A 16,419-nucleotide genomic window follows, 5' to 3' on the forward strand; every position below is an offset into this window, starting at 1 on the left:
TATTTGTGACCCTGGAGCACAAAAGCAGTCTTAAGTCGCTGGGGTATATTTGTAGCAATAGCCAAAATACATTGTATGGGTCAAAATTATAGATTTTTCTTTTATGACAAAAATCATTAGGATATTAAATAAAGATCATGTTCCATGAAGATATTTAGTAAATTTCCCTACCGTAAATATATCAAAACTTCATTTTTGATTAGTAATATGCATTGCTAAGAACTTCATTTGGACAACTTTAAAGATGATTTTCTCAATATTTAGATTTTTTTGCACCCTCAGATTCCAGATTTTCAAATAGTTGTATCTCAGCCAAATATTGTGCTATCCTAACAAACCACACATCAATGGAAAGCTTATGTATTCAGATTTCAGATGATGTATAAATCTCAATTTTGAAAAATTGACACTTAAGACTGGGACACATTTTTTGAACATGTGAATAAAACATCACTGGAGTATAATGTATGAAAATACTATTTCAGGCTTTCTAAAATTTCACAATTTAATGTGTCTAATGCCGTTTCTTTGTGAAATTTACCTGCAATTTCTGGGTAAAAACTACACCAATTTTTTTTATAGGGAAATAGATACACTTTTCTTCACAATCTGGTTCATTATTATTATGTACAGTGATTTTGTTGAATAACAACTCCATATGCTTTTGGAAAATGGACTCCAATCCTTTTTGACCAATGAATTTCCATGACAACTGCAGCATTGCTTAAGTATTTTTAAACTTATTTAATAGAGCTTTCTGGGGATGATTCCATCTCATACGCTAATGTAATATATGTGTATAAGTCGCTTTTCAGCAACACTAAATTTAGATATATGAAATATATAGTCATATATGAAAACATATTTATGTAGCCCATACAAATATGTATGTGTATTGCATTTTTGGACATATATTTCATGTAATGTATATCCATCCAAAAACCAAACATAATACCCTATAAAAAAATCATCATATAGACATTACAGTCTTATAGGTAACATATATGGCAATGCTGCTCTTGATATAAGCCAATATACGTCATATATTACATTTCCATATGACATGTTTATGTCAGGCAGTGTTTTTATTGTTAACTAAAAGTGAAAACTGAAACTAAAACTATTAAAAATAGTTTTTGTTAATTGAAATAAAGCTGAAATGAAAGCTAAATAGAACTATAAAAAACCTAATAAAAATGCAGACAAATACAGATGAAAATGTAAATTTAAAAAAATGCTCATTTAGTGTTTTTGTTTTCATATAATAATAATAATAATAATAATAATAATATATAAAATAGTATGAATAATAATAATAATAATAAAAATGTATAAGTAATCAAGTAATTCATAATAAATAAATAAATAGAAAAAAGTTATAAAAGATAGAATATATAGAAGATATAAAAAAATAAAAGCTAATACAAAATATTAATAAATACTATAATAATATATTAAAGCTGATGTCAGGTACAAATCTTGGAATTCAGAAATGTAAACAATTATACATTTTATATATGTGTGCACACAAAGAAGGTTTTGAATTCCTTTATAGCATAACCAGAGAAATGTATATTCACTATAACATTTTCATGACTTTTCCATTTTCAATTTATTATATTTCCTTGACTTTCCCTGGCCTGCAAATCACAGTTTTAAAACTCCCTGTTAGTTCCAGGTTCTCCATGAACGTGGGAACCTCGCAAAACCCAGTCTGGAGCAGCTCTGCATGTTTCCTCCGAATGAAAAACGGCTCTGAAACTGAATCTGAACCTGCTGGAATCAAACTCATAGACCTTGGTCTCCCTATTTTATATATTCATTGTCATTCTGAAAGAACGGATTCTTTGCTATGAATATTATCCAGAAATGACTTCTGATTGTCAGACTAAAGTCAGTTTCTGATGAAATGAAGAGTAAGGATGTGAAAAGCGGTGAACAGAGGAGAGCTCTTCTTACCCTCCTCATCCACGGCAAGCTTCTGTGCGTTGGCGTTGACGGCTTTGACGCGGTCGGCCTGTATGCCGATGTCGGCCTCCACCAGAGCATGCTTCTGCAGCAGATCCTCCACTCCCAGCAAATGCTTCCCGTAATCCTGAGACAGCAGCAGCATCTGTGGAGGACAGGAGAAACTCACAACCACATCATTTAGATCAGCATTCACTTGGCTTTGAAGCTAATGCAGGAATCTAGCTTGCACTGAAGCTTGGCTCTAATCATACATTGCTTGTGATGTTCCTCATTTGTAAGTCGCTTTGGATAAAAGCATCTGCTTAATGAATAAATGTCAAATTAAAAAGTTTTGCCATGTTATGTTCAAAGCATTATGAAATATGCAATAACATAGGTTAAAAATTCAATAATACGGGATTTTAATAGGTCAAAGGAGCAAGTTATAAAAATTTATAGTTTGTTGGTGTCAGTGTTATTTTAGTATCATTGAGATACTACTATAGTTTTTAATATTTTGAATGTTTTTATTTTTATATAGTTTATATTTAAGTTTTATATTTATTTTATTTTAATTAAAATTTTACAGTTTTGTGTTTTTGTCATTTCTTTCCATTTTTATTTCAGTTTTAGTTTTAGTTATTTTAGCGCGTCAAAATAGACTAAATAAAAATGAGAAATGAGGTCTTGGCAGCTTAGCAGAAATAAAATAAGTTTAAGGTTTGTTTTTAATAATTTTTTTTTCAGGTAAAGTATTTTATTTCAAGTAACAAAAACCGTTTTATGGTTTTAGTTTTAGTTAATTATAATAACCCTGATGATTCCATGTGTATGTCAGGCAGTGCTTTTATTGTTAACTAAACCTCAAACTGAAACTAAAACTATTAAAAGTTGTTTTTGTTAACTGAAATAAGCCTGAAACAGAAAAAAAAATCGAAAATTAAAAATGCTGCCTTTACTGAAATAACAACTAACTGAAATCAAATAAGTTGAAGCACTAAAATGACTAAAACTGAAATGAAAGTAAATTAAACCTAAATAGGAAGCTGAAATATTTACAAAAAATAAAACTGGCAAAAGCATTAAGATTTTAATAGGTCAGAGTAACCTATTATAAAAATTTAAAAATATATTGATGGAAAATAATACATTAATTTCAAAATTATGATTTTTATTGCAAATACAGAACTGCGTCTATAGAACCCCAAACATATAAAGCGTAAAGTCAATCTTTTGTACCATAATCTTAAAGCAAATAATCATAATATCTTCAAATATGATCCAATTATTACTATCTATTAAAAGTTTAGCTGAACAATTTTTACCTACTTCTATTGCTAGAATCTATTTTTAATGTTCATCTCACTGAGCGCTACACTGTATCTCACTTCTAACCCATCCAAACTCCCACTCCTCGTCTTCCTCGCTCACCTTCATCTCGTCCATCCAGTCCATGATGTAGAGCATCTCCTGGAAGACGCGCTGCAGGCCGAGGTTCATCTCCAGCCGCTGTCTGCGCGCTTTGAGCAGCTCCAGCAGATACTCCCACAGACGCAGCACGTTGTCTTTGCGCGCGGCGATGCGCTTGATGTCGTGGTAGTTCTCCGTCTCCAGCTCTCTGGCCACGGCCACCACCGCCTGCACGCGCTCCTCGTACGCCGCGATGTCCGTCTCGATGGCTTCATGTTTTTTGGTAGCTGCCTCGACCGCCTGGAGGTCGAATCCGAAATTGTCCTGCAGAAAAGAAATGGGAAAGTTAAGAAAATAAGTATGGGAAATAAATTATTGTTTTACTAGTTTTAGCCTGCTACAACTTGCGATTCATTATTGCACATTTGTTTTTGCTTTTAGTTTTTTTTTTTTTTTTAGATTTTCAGAGATGGCAAATAATTTTATTATTATTATTTATTTATTTATTTTTAAGTACAAAAACATTAATATTAAAAATATATATATTTTTTTCTTTCTTTTAAGATTGTTATGGGATTTTTTTCAGTTGTTTCTGTTTTTTTTTTTAGTGCTGTCAAACGATTAATCGCTTCCAAAATAAAAGTTTTTGTTTGCATAATATATGCGTGTATACTGTGCACATGTATATATTTATATAATTGACATTATATATAAATATATTTACGATATAAACATAAATTCTTTTTTAAATGTGTGTGTCATGAGGAGCGCGGAACGAGGAACAAGGAGACGTGGAGTACATAAACAGTCTTTAATCCTGGGAAGGACAGGGGAATTACACAACATCCAACAAGCAGAACCGACAAAGGAAGACTACACAGACTGGGGCTAATAAACACAGGGCAATCAGGGAAACACAGGTGCATGGAATCAATCAAATTAACACAATTAACACAAGGAGAAACTGGGTCACGGGGAGAAAAACACACACAGACAGTCCAGAACCCTGACAATTCGCCCCGCTCCCGGGAAGGTGCATCCTCGTCCACCGTAGAACAACAGGGGGTGGGTGGGAACTAAGGAGGAGGTTCCGGAGGAGGACAGACACCCGGGAGGAGGCCGGCAGACAGAGTCCAGGGAGGAGACAGGAGGGGCTTGGAGCAGGAGGAGTCCAGCTGAACCCAGGCTACAGCCATAATGATGGCCCACGGTGGAGCCGACAGAGGGAGGAGCCATGGAGGAGGAATGGCCACTGACTCCAGGGGGCTGACCAACGGCGGCGGACCAGATGGTGGAGGAGCCCGAGTCGGAGATGGAGAACCGGTAAGCCAGGGCGACGGGGAGGATCCGGAGGTCCTAGGTGGAGCAGATGGCGCCGGTGACCGAGGCGAAGATGTGGATCCAGGAGGCTGCGGTGGAGCCGGAGCGACCGAGGACTGAGGAGGAGCCGAGAGGATGAAGGAGCCTGACGGAGACGGAGGGACGAGGTGAAGCCAGAGGAGTGGAGTCCCGAGGCGTAGGATGGTCGACGCCAGACCAAGGCGGAGCTGGAGGTACGAGGGAGCCCGGCGGAGCTAGTGGACTGCCGGGCCACGGTGGAGGAGGGAGCTAGGAGCCATGGTGGAGCCGACAGGTCAACGGGGCGAGGCGGAGTCTAGGGCTTAGAGGCTGGAGGTGGAGTCAAGGGAAACTCCAGCCACGGCAACGCTCGAGGATGGCAGTCCCACGGAGCTCGCACCGCATAGATGGTGGGCTGAGGGCGAGCAGAGGGGCTGCCAGTAGGGTTGGGTACCGAAACCCGGTACCAATATGTAACCGGTACCTATGTAACCGGTATGTACTAGAACCGAATCAGAACACAGATTTCGGTGCCTCATTTCAGTGCCATGCCTGAGCGATTGATTGAAATATTTCCTCCAGTTCTCCAAAACGGACGTAAGAAGCATCATCACTGGCACCGCATGGGACAAATAATTTCCCGACTGAGAAAATGCATGTGAACTCAAGTCGGAAAGCTCTAATAAAGCCGGGCTCACACTGTACGATTTTTTAAAAGTCCTTTAGGATTGTACTTGTCAGACTGTCCGAGCATGATGATCATGTCACACTGTGGGATCTCAGCTGTCATTAATGTCAGACTGTACGACAGTCAAGACGCGTTAAAAACAAGGAAACTTGTCCGGAGTTTTACCTTCTCAACCCATAAGATTGTTATGGGATTTTTTTCAGTTGTTTCTGTTTTTTTTTTTAGTGCTGTCAAACGATTAATCGCTTCCAAAATAAAAGTTTTTGTTTGCATAATATATGCGTGTATACTGTGCACATGTATATATTTATATAATTGACATTATATATAAATATATTTACGATATAAACATAAATTCTTTTTTAAATGTGTGTGTCATGAGGAGCGCGGAACGAGGAACAAGGAGACGTGGAGTACATAAACAGTCTTTAATCCTGGGAAGGACAGGGGAATTACACAACATCCAACAAGCAGAACCGACAAAGGAAGACTACACAGACTGGGGCTAATAAACACAGGGCAATCAGGGAAACACAGGTGCATGGAATCAATCAAATTAACACAATTAACACAAGGAGAAACTGGGTCACGGGGAGAAAAACACACACAGACAGTCCAGAACCCTGACAATTCGCCCCGCTCCCGGGAAGGTGCATCCTCGTCCACCGTAGAACAACAGGGGGTGGGTGGGAACTAAGGAGGAGGTTCCGGAGGAGGACAGACACCCGGGAGGAGGCCGGCAGACAGAGTCCAGGGAGGAGACAGGAGGGGCTTGGAGCAGGAGGAGTCCAGCTGAACCCAGGCTACAGCCATAATGATGGCCCACGGTGGAGCCGACAGAGGGAGGAGCCATGGAGGAGGAATGGCCACTGACTCCAGGGGGCTGACCAACGGCGGCGGACCAGATGGTGGAGGAGCCCGAGTCGGAGATGGAGAACCGGTAAGCCAGGGCGACGGGGAGGATCCGGAGGTCCTAGGTGGAGCAGATGGCGCCGGTGACCGAGGCGAAGATGTGGATCCAGGAGGCTGCGGTGGAGCCGGAGCGACCGAGGACTGAGGAGGAGCCGAGAGGATGAAGGAGCCTGACGGAGACGGAGGGACGAGGTGAAGCCAGAGGAGTGGAGTCCCGAGGCGTAGGATGGTCGACGCCAGACCAAGGCGGAGCTGGAGGTACGAGGGAGCCCGGCGGAGCTAGTGGACTGCCGGGCCACGGTGGAGGAGGGAGCTAGGAGCCATGGTGGAGCCGACAGGTCAACGGGGCGAGGCGGAGTCTAGGGCTTAGAGGCTGGAGGTGGAGTCAAGGGAAACTCCAGCCACGGCAACGCTCGAGGATGGCAGTCCCACGGAGCTCGCACCGCATAGATGGTGGGCTGAGGGCGAGCAGAGGGGCTGCCAGTAGGGTTGGGTACCGAAACCCGGTACCAATATGTAACCGGTACCTATGTAACCGGTATGTACTAGAACCGAATCAGAACACAGATTTCGGTGCCTCATTTCAGTGCCATGCCTGAGCGATTGATTGAAATATTTCCTCCAGTTCTCCAAAACGGACGTAAGAAGCATCATCACTGGCACCGCATGGGACAAATAATTTCCCGACTGAGAAAATGCATGTGAACTCAAGTCGGAAAGCTCTAATAAAGCCGGGCTCACACTGTACGATTTTTTAAAAGTCCTTTAGGATTGTACTTGTCAGACTGTCCGAGCATGATGATCATGTCACACTGTGGGATCTCAGCTGTCATTAATGTCAGACTGTACGACAGTCAAGACGCGTTAAAAACAAGGAAACTTGTCCGGAGTTTTACCTTCTCAACCCATACACGTTCAGTGACTGCGAGCTGCATTGCACGCGGGGCTGTAATGTTGGCTATCATTAAAAGTATATGAATGGCGGCAATACCGGCACTACACACCCACATGAAAACAGCGGCGCAACTGGTGTTTATCATAGCAAAGGCAACGTATCATATTAATTCAGTGAGCGGAGGACGAGAGTGCTTATAAGAAATCTATAGCATTAATTCTGATCATGGCTTGTCTTGAAAAACGACAGTTTGACATTTGTCGTAGAAGCCACACTGCAGGACTCTGCGCCAAATCTTCTGACACTGCTAGAAGTTCGTCGGAGGTAAAATCTGATTGCAAGGGCCATTAATCGGCTGTCGGTGAACATGTCAAACCAGCGATCAAAGAGTACAGATTTTAGCCTAGGATTATAGGAATCTTTTAGGATTTTCAAAATTTGTCTCAGACGACCAAATCGTGGCCAAAATCGCACAGTGTGAGCCGGACTTTAATACAAATCCAACACATCTTTGTAGTAACGAGTGTCCATGTTGTTTTCACATTCCGACTTAAAAGCACAACTCGGGAAATGAGAATATCCGAGGAGTGCGTGAATGCAGTAATTACACTTGCTCTGATGGCAGCAGGTAACCTTCTGTTAACTAAGCTAAACATGCTTAAATTAAAATGCCTAAAGCTAAACCTCCCTTGTATTCACATTTCTAAACCTGTTGTCCAACAAAAGAGAACATTATAACCTTTTTACTCCACAACACCTGTCAAATGCTTCCTTTTGTGATCTGATGAGGCTTCTTGTCTCAGAATGAGGCAGAAAATATGTTCCATATGCTACTTTAAAAAGAATACATCGTTTAGCAATATATTATAAATTCGGGTGACCATACGTGTCCTCTTTTTGGACCTACAAAAATGCGTCCAGCCGGGATTTCTTAATTGCCCACAATGTCCGGGATTCAGCTGTTTTTTTAATCTCACTCCCGCTGAATCTCTGACCATTGCCGCCTGCTCCCGCAACATGTGTTTCGCTCCCGTGATTTTCGTGTCCACTCCTTTAAACATTCTAATATTGTATATAATTGTGGTGCATCAGGGAGCTGCTCTCAGGATGCTGTGTATTTAAATGTTTTTGAATGAGCGTTTGCACTGTTTACTTTCACTTTCGATTTTGCGATCACACGCACTCTGTGTAAAGGGAGCACATCTTACAAGATCAGATTTTTGTCAATGAGCTCAGGATCTGTTGAGCAGCAAATACTCAAGCATGATCTTGTCAGTCATCTCTCCTTATTCTCGACCTGTGATCAGTCAAAGCTGACTCCGGTAGCTCTTGTTGGATGCAGGGTTGCCCAGTCCGCGTTTTTTTTTCCACAGAATTGGGCTACTTTTAAACTGTTCCATGGGTTGATTTTCCCAAGTGGGTTAAAGGTTTGAAATATTGCATAAATTACATTTGACTGAAATGCTTGTATTGAAACATTTTGCATTCTACCTATAATAAAACTTTCATGGACTTCTTCATTAACTGTTCCCTCCTGGTGGAATGCACTCTCTATTCTAACGCTACTTCTAATTTTATCTGCTTGTTTTTTTTAATTAAAAAACGTGATCCTCTAACATTTGCACTCTCTATTCTATTTCTATTCTAACTACTTGTTTTATTTATAAAGAAAAAAGAGCCGCTAACACTAGCATTCTCTATTCTTTAATAAGTATCGGTTCAGGCACCGGAACCATTTTAAAAGTATCGATTTGGCACCGGTATCGAAAAAAACCCAAACGATACCCAACCCTAGCTGCCAGACGACAGCGGAGAAGGAGGCAGAAGCGGGTGGGAGGGCGGGCATTCGTGAGCCTCCAGGCATTCGGGGCTAAACTCTGGATCGGGAGCCCCCACTAGGCTGAACCCGGGAACAGGATTGCACTCTGGAGGAGCGGACACTTGAGGGGAGCTTTCTAGGAGCAGGCACTGGAGGGCGCTTTCTAAAAGCGGCACTGGAGGATGCTTTCTAGGAGCGGGCACTAGAGGGTGCTCTGAACTGGATTCGGGGGCTGGAGCCCTCTCCTCTTCATTTTGGCACATACGCTGTGCCATACTCAGCTCACCCTCAGCCGCGGTGCAGGGGGCGGAGCTCATCTCCGTGCTCACACCGTCTGCGTCTCTCTCCCTCGTGGCGGGCGTTGTTGCCAGCTCACAAACCTTGACTGACGTCGTCAGCAGCTCTGGCTCCGCGGCGATCTTCAGCTCTGTCGCTCCATACGGCGATGGCTCATCAGTCGCGGCGGGCTCCGGCTCTCCGTCAGCAGTGGGCTCGGGCATGCGACCCGCGCATTGGGGAGATGGTGGGCTGGGAACTGGGTCGGGAGTGGAACTGGTGAGATTCTCCTGGGAACAGTCGGGGGACGAAGATCCATTTCTCGGCAGAGTCCACTCCACAAAGGCGACGAATTCCACTCGAGGACCATCTTCGGACGACGGCGCTCTGCACGCAGTGTTCAGGCTAGTGTCATAGAACGCACAGAGCACGTCGTCCGGGTAGCTGGTAATTTCGAGCGAAGGCCAGAAACAGTCTGGTATGGTCCTCAAACGAGCGCTCCCCCTGCTCCAGCAGGAGGAGGAAGAATTCGGGGCGAAGGAGGGGATCCATAGAACACAACGGAAACAAAACACTGAGGGAAAAAACACGGAAACAAAAACGGAGGGTAGACACACGGAGGTTACTGTTTTTTGTTCGGTTCTTCTGTCACGATCTGTGCTAGGAGGAGCGCGGAACGAGGAGCAAGGAGACGTGGAGTACATAAACAGTCTTTAATCCTGGGAATGACAGGTGACTTTCACAACATCCAACAAGTAGAACCGACAAAGGAAGACTACACAGACTGGGGCTAATAAACACAGGGCAATCAGGGGAACACAGGTGCATGGAATCAATCAAATTAACACAATCAACACAAGGAGAAACTGGGTCACGGGGAGTAAAACACACACAGACAGTCCAGAACCCTGACAGTGTGAGTTTATATATACATAATACATATACACAGTATTCACACATACATTATATAAACAAAAACTTTTATTTTGGATGCGATTAATCTCGATTAATCGTTTGACAGTACTAGTTTTTTTATGTATGGGGAAAAAGTATATAAATATAAAGTATATGTATTAAAATGGATGGGAACACCCAGTTCTGTCAATGTTTATAAAAACTGTGTACTAACTCAAAATCTTTTATAACATAGTTCAGAGATATTGTACAATAATTTTTTGGTTCCGGTATGTTTAGTGAAAGCAGATACTTTTGTGGCAAAATTATGAAAAATGCTCATTTTGTTTTCATAATAAAATTATATAAATAATAAAAATATACATTCAAGAAAGAAATAACATAAAAATGAATGATAAATAATAAAATATAAATAAAATATGCTTTTTAAAATATATCATAAATAAATATCTTTCATAACAATATTGTACAATTATTGTTTGGATGTATGTTTAGTGGAAGCAGAGATTTTTTTGTGGCAAAATTATGAAAAATGCTCATTGTTGAGTTTTTGTTTTCATATAATAATATATAAATAATATAATTCATAATATATATATATATATATATATATATATATATATATATAACGGTTTCAAAAAATATATATATATATATTTAAATATTTATTTTGTGGCATATTTATGAAAAATAATTATTTAGAGCCTTTGCTTTCATAAAAATATAGTAAGTATATAAATATAAATAATAAGCATTTAAAAAAAGTAATAAAACCATCATTCATAACAAATTTGAAAATATAAACTATTTTTTAAATATATTATAAGTGAATTGTGAATGTATAAAATATAAAATTTTAAATAGTGCACAAGCAACTGTGTTTTGTCTCTTGACAATTTTGAATCTTTCACCACCAGGGGTCACAAAATTGCATAAAATCACGGCTGAGATGTATTACACAACGCAGTGCTGGACGAAGCACATGTGTGTTTGTTTCTACAGCAAGCGCAGTGAAGTGAACCTGGGAAACGAGGCGCTGGTTCTCGCTCAGCCAGGTCTCTCTCATGGCAGCCTTGCGGTCGAAGCGTCTGGCGAGCTGCTCCAGCTTCTCCTGTCGAATCAGCTCGGTCCTCAACGCCAGCTCACGCTCGTGCTCCGCCTTCTCCAGACGCTCCCACGCCTGCGACAACACCACAGCTTCAGCACATCACAGTCACCATTCGGATTTCAAGAGATTTTACTGAGGAAACGAAATAATGACGGGAAAAAACTGATGCATTTCAATCTAAAATACAGAATCTAACCCAATCTTGCCCTCACAGAATGCACCAAAGTAAGCAAAGTACCATGGTACTTATTTGTAAGTGGATAAATAATGAATCCTAGCCAGTTCAAAGCAACTCGGACCGAAAAAACAACGTGCAGCTCCAAAATGAAAATCAAACATAGTGAAAACGAGGTAATTTTCACCTTGTTGATGTCTGAGATGAGCTTGCCCTCTCGTGGCATGTACACTTTCTGGTTATTGGCCCTCATCTTGCTCTGGATGGTGAACAGAAGCACTTCCAGGTTGCCTTTCTCAGTGAATCTGTGAAGAAAGCGTTGAAAATGACATTCATTCATTTGAGTTCTAATATGTGACCGTGGAGCACAAAACCAGTCATAAGGGTAAATTTTTTAAAAATTGAGATGTATGCATCATCTGAAAGCTGAATAAATAAGCTGTCCATTGGTGAATGGTTTGTTAGGATAGCACAATAGTTGGAATATTTGAAAATCTGGAATCTGAGGGTGCAAAAAAAAATCAAAATATTGAGAAAATCATCTTTAAAGTTGTCCAAATGAAGTTCTTAGCAATGCATATTACTAATCAAAAATGAAGTTTTGATATACTTACGGTAGGATATTTACAAAATATCTTCAAGGAACATGATCTTTACTTAATATCCTAATGATTTTTGGCATAAAAGAAAAATCTATAATTGTGACCCATGCAATGTATTGTTGGCTATTGCTACAAATATCCCCCAGCGACTTAACACTGCTTTTGTGCTCCAGGGTCACATATAATGTGTTTGTTTCCGGCAGACACTCACTTGGGTGGTTTCTCCACGGTCCTGTAAGTGTTGAAGGCCTGCAGCTGCTGCTGGACTCCAACCAGAGAGTTTGCAAACTTGCGATTGTTGAGGATGATGATGGTTTGTTCAATCCACTCCAGCAGATCAGACGCCAGAGATTCATATTTCTCGATCATCTTCTCCGTCTCAATGGCGTTGTCGAGCACCTGGTGAAGACAGACAGATGTTAATGTCAGATCTGCGTTTCATAAAGGAAAGAAAAGTTGAACAGCAGTTAAAGTTAAAGCTTTAGGTAAGCTGTGGTTTTAGACGTCAATTCTGTGTTAAATGTCACATCAGAGTCATTTACCGATATTTTACTGCATTTTCCGTTTAATGCGCACAAAAATCACCACATAACATGGTACCATGTGGCTATAAATGGTTAGAAATATGCAACGGAGACTAAACCTATTACAGTTCAGAATGTAAACAGATGTAAGACTAACTTAGTTAATTAACTTATTAATAATGAATATATTTATTTAAAAAAATATTTTATTTTTATTTATTTATTTTAATAGGAATATTTAAATAAATAAAATAAATATTTGATTAAATAATGTCTTCCTATTAAAATAAAAATAAATAAAAAGACTAAAATAATCAGTCAATAAAACAGATTTAAGATCCTAAGATTTGCAATTGCAGTATGTAAATATTTAAATATTTTAATTTAAATATTAAATATAATTTCTAATGGTTACATCTCAAATAGGAATTAATTTAGTTATTCAAAATTTTATTTAAAATTATTTATTTATTTCAATCCAGATATTTAAACTTACATTTCTTACTAAACTGATAAATAAATATTAATATTTAATAAAATATTACAAATATATATATCACAAATATTTAATATTATAATATTAAAAAAGGCTAAATAACAAAATAAAAAAATAAATATTAATATTTATTAAAAGATACATATATATTAGTTATTTAATATTATAATATTTTAAAAAAGCTACATAACAAAATTAATAAATAAATATTAATATTTATTAAAATATAAAAAATATATCTAAAAAAATATTTAATATTATAATATTAAAAACGGCTAAATAACAAAATAAATAGCACACATAAGACTGAAATTACAAGTCAATAAACAGATGTAAGACAGAAGACCAATTGAATTTATGTAAATATTAAGATGGCACCATTACTAAGACTAATATTAAATATGAAATTAAATATATTTTAATATTATATAAATATTAAAATTAATAATAAAAAATATTTAAATACATATATAAATAAATTATTCATCTAACAGTACAGTACTATAGAGAGTAGAAAAAAGTGTTGTAATAGAAAATGCAAATAGAAACAAAAAAATTCTAAATGAAAATAAATAAAAATTTGATTACAAATGTTTAAAAATAAGAATAATTAATTACATTGTTTTTATTAATTTAATGTTTTATTTAATAATGATTTATTTTATTTTAATAGCAACATTTGAACTTGCATTTAAACTTACATTTCTTACAAAACCGATAAATAAATAGCACACATAAGAGTGAAATAATCTTTCTTTCATAGAAAACAGAGAACATTCTAGTAGCCCAGGTGTTTTGAAGACTCAGACCTTTCCGATACGCTTGCCCTCCACCTTCAGCGCCTTCATCTTGGAGAAATAATGGTAGTATGTGACGACATAAGTGATGACAGACTTCTCGTCGGGATGGTCTACGCTGATATCTGCGAAAAAGACAGCGTGTTATTGTGTATTATTTCCTGATGAGGTCCGGAGATGTAGAAGCAGGGTGGGCTCTTACCTTCTGGGTCCAGGAGTTTGGTGAGCCCCAGGTGCTGCTCCGCCAGGTTGAAGGCGTTCTGCAGGTTGTGGTGAGCGTTGGACTTCTTCAGTTTGTCGAAATCAATCAGGTCTGGCCTGGAATGCATTGAGAATGAAGCATATTAAGTTTGCGAGAAAGAAATGCATTGATGCAGGTGGACAGAAATCAGTACCTGTGTTTGTGAATGAGGGCGTTGAAAGCCATTCCATCACGCCAGCTGGTGGTGAAGTTGTGGATGTTGACGTTGGGATAGCTGTGAAGCACAAAGCAGAGCTGTCAGACATCAAGGACTCGAGCACGTGTGTGTCTTTATTCTGGACATCTACCCACCCTGCGGTCTTCATCTGGCACCACAGAAGCAGCGCGTCCTTGGCTGAGCGTTTCTCTTTATTGTCTTCTGTCTCAACGCTGATGTCTTGAATCTGTTACACACACGATAACACAACATAATGGATTTTTTTGTGCATTATTTGTGCATTTCTTTGGCCGTAACGTCATGAAAATGTGATGCTATGTGATGTTACGTGATGCTATTAGGGCAGGGGTTTTCAAGCAACAACAATAACAACAACAACAGAAAAAAAATATTTAAGAATTGTTTAAAATAAGTTTAAAAATGTAATCTAATTAATAGTCAAATTTGGGTTAAATAAATATATAAATATAAATAATACATCTATCAGTACAGTACTAGAGTGAGTAGGGAAAAGTAATAGAAACTAAATATTTTTCATGTAAAAAAATAATAAGGGGATAAAAATTGTTAAAATAAATAAACAATTTTGATTAAAATTAATTATAAAAATGTATTTATTTAAATAAACACATATATAAATATAAAATCTAAAAGTATACAGTACAATAGCGAGAAGGAAAAAAAAAAAAAAGTAAAGTAAGAGAAACAAAATATTTTCTAAATGAAACTAAATAAAAAATCTGACCAAAAATTATATATATATATATATATGGCATTATAGCAAGGAAAAAAAGTGTTGTAAAGTAATAGAAACTAAATATTTTCTCATTTATTTGCATTAAAAATAAATATAATAAAAATGTTATAAAAAATAATTAAATAAAAAAAGAGTTTAAATAAATACATATATAAATAATAATTTAACAGTACAGTACTATAGTGAGTGTTATTTTCTATATAAAAAAGTAATTAATACAAATTTGATTAAAAAAAAAAAATTATAATAATAATATATATATATATATTAGACATGTTGCATCCATTTGTTGTCATATGGGTGCATATAAACTTTTTAGTGGAGGGAAAAAGGTGTTGTAAAGTAAAAAAAAAAAAATCCAAATAATATTTTATGCGTGTTTACAATATTAATTTTTTCACAGTATAAACTGGGTCTTTATACATGAAAATATGCAGCTGACTTTTCAATTTTAGGATGAATGTCCCTCACATGCTGATGATGCAGTGTACCTGGAAGCGGAGGATGATGGTCCAGATGAGTCCGAGCGTGAGTCGGTGGTTTCCGTCCACGATATCATGTGACCCCATGTTCTCCAGATGCACGCGCTGCTCCTTGAGGAACTGCAGGGCCTTGTCCACGTTCTCCAGACAGTGGATCCGCATGCGGCCCTTCGTCGGCTTGGGCTGCGCAGAGATCAGAACGCGTGTGTGAATTAGACTGCTTTACAACATGCATGCATGTTTGTTTTATAATTCATCTTTATTTGAGTTCATTTGAGCGCGGTAAGGGTTAACAGCGATATCCATTGCATGCAGAATCTAGTAACTCGACCCGTGAGACTCAGCGCAGCATGAGTTAATGATGCAGTGGCTTTTGTTCCCGTCGTTCCTGCAGACAGGTTCATCGGCTATTTTTCTTTCTGGCACATTTGGGAAAGAAAGAAGGTCTCACAGGAAAAGCTACGTGTCAAATGATATGATATATTAAACTCCTCAGGAGGGAACGTCCTATATTTTACATTAAGGCCGAGTGAAGAAGACCAGAGTGACCACAGTTCTTCAGAACTCTTTGAAATAACTTTGCACGTAGGGGTATGCATGAAACGCATGAAGTTTCCTGGAGCTTTTATATTTTTAGGTCATGTAGAAATGGGTGAATGAGTAACCGGGTTGTTAAACAGCGTTGTGCTTCGGGTGATGTTTATGAGCAGACTTTGAACTGAGGCACGGCTGGAGAATAGCTGCTGTAAAATTGCATGTATAGTTGTGTATAATATATATTTTTAAAATTGAGTAAATAAATATTTTGTTATGAAAAACTGTAAAAAAAAAAAAAAACTGTAAAAATAAATAAATA

General features: G+C 38.3%; 1 protein-coding gene across 1 annotated transcript in view; it reads right to left on the reverse strand.

Moving 5' to 3' along the window:
• Window positions 1-16,419, reverse strand: part of sptbn1 (spectrin, beta, non-erythrocytic 1) — a 114,124-nt gene that overhangs the window by 33,376 nt on the left and 64,329 nt on the right. Inside the window, 10 exon segments of the mRNA XM_016240805.1 lie at window positions 1,960-2,113; window positions 3,382-3,684; window positions 11,225-11,383; window positions 11,674-11,791; window positions 12,300-12,487; window positions 13,918-14,030; window positions 14,108-14,223; window positions 14,301-14,381; window positions 14,459-14,550; window positions 15,573-15,746. Coding sequence (XP_016096291.1) covers window positions 1,960-2,113; window positions 3,382-3,684; window positions 11,225-11,383; window positions 11,674-11,791; window positions 12,300-12,487; window positions 13,918-14,030; window positions 14,108-14,223; window positions 14,301-14,381; window positions 14,459-14,550; window positions 15,573-15,746 — 1,498 coding nt within the window.

This window comes from Sinocyclocheilus grahami, unplaced genomic scaffold (genome assembly GCF_001515645.1).
Source record: "Sinocyclocheilus grahami isolate Dianchi unplaced genomic scaffold, SAMN03320097.WGS_v1.1 scaffold601.1, whole genome shotgun sequence".
Taxonomy (NCBI): Eukaryota; Metazoa; Chordata; class Actinopteri; order Cypriniformes; family Cyprinidae; genus Sinocyclocheilus; species Sinocyclocheilus grahami.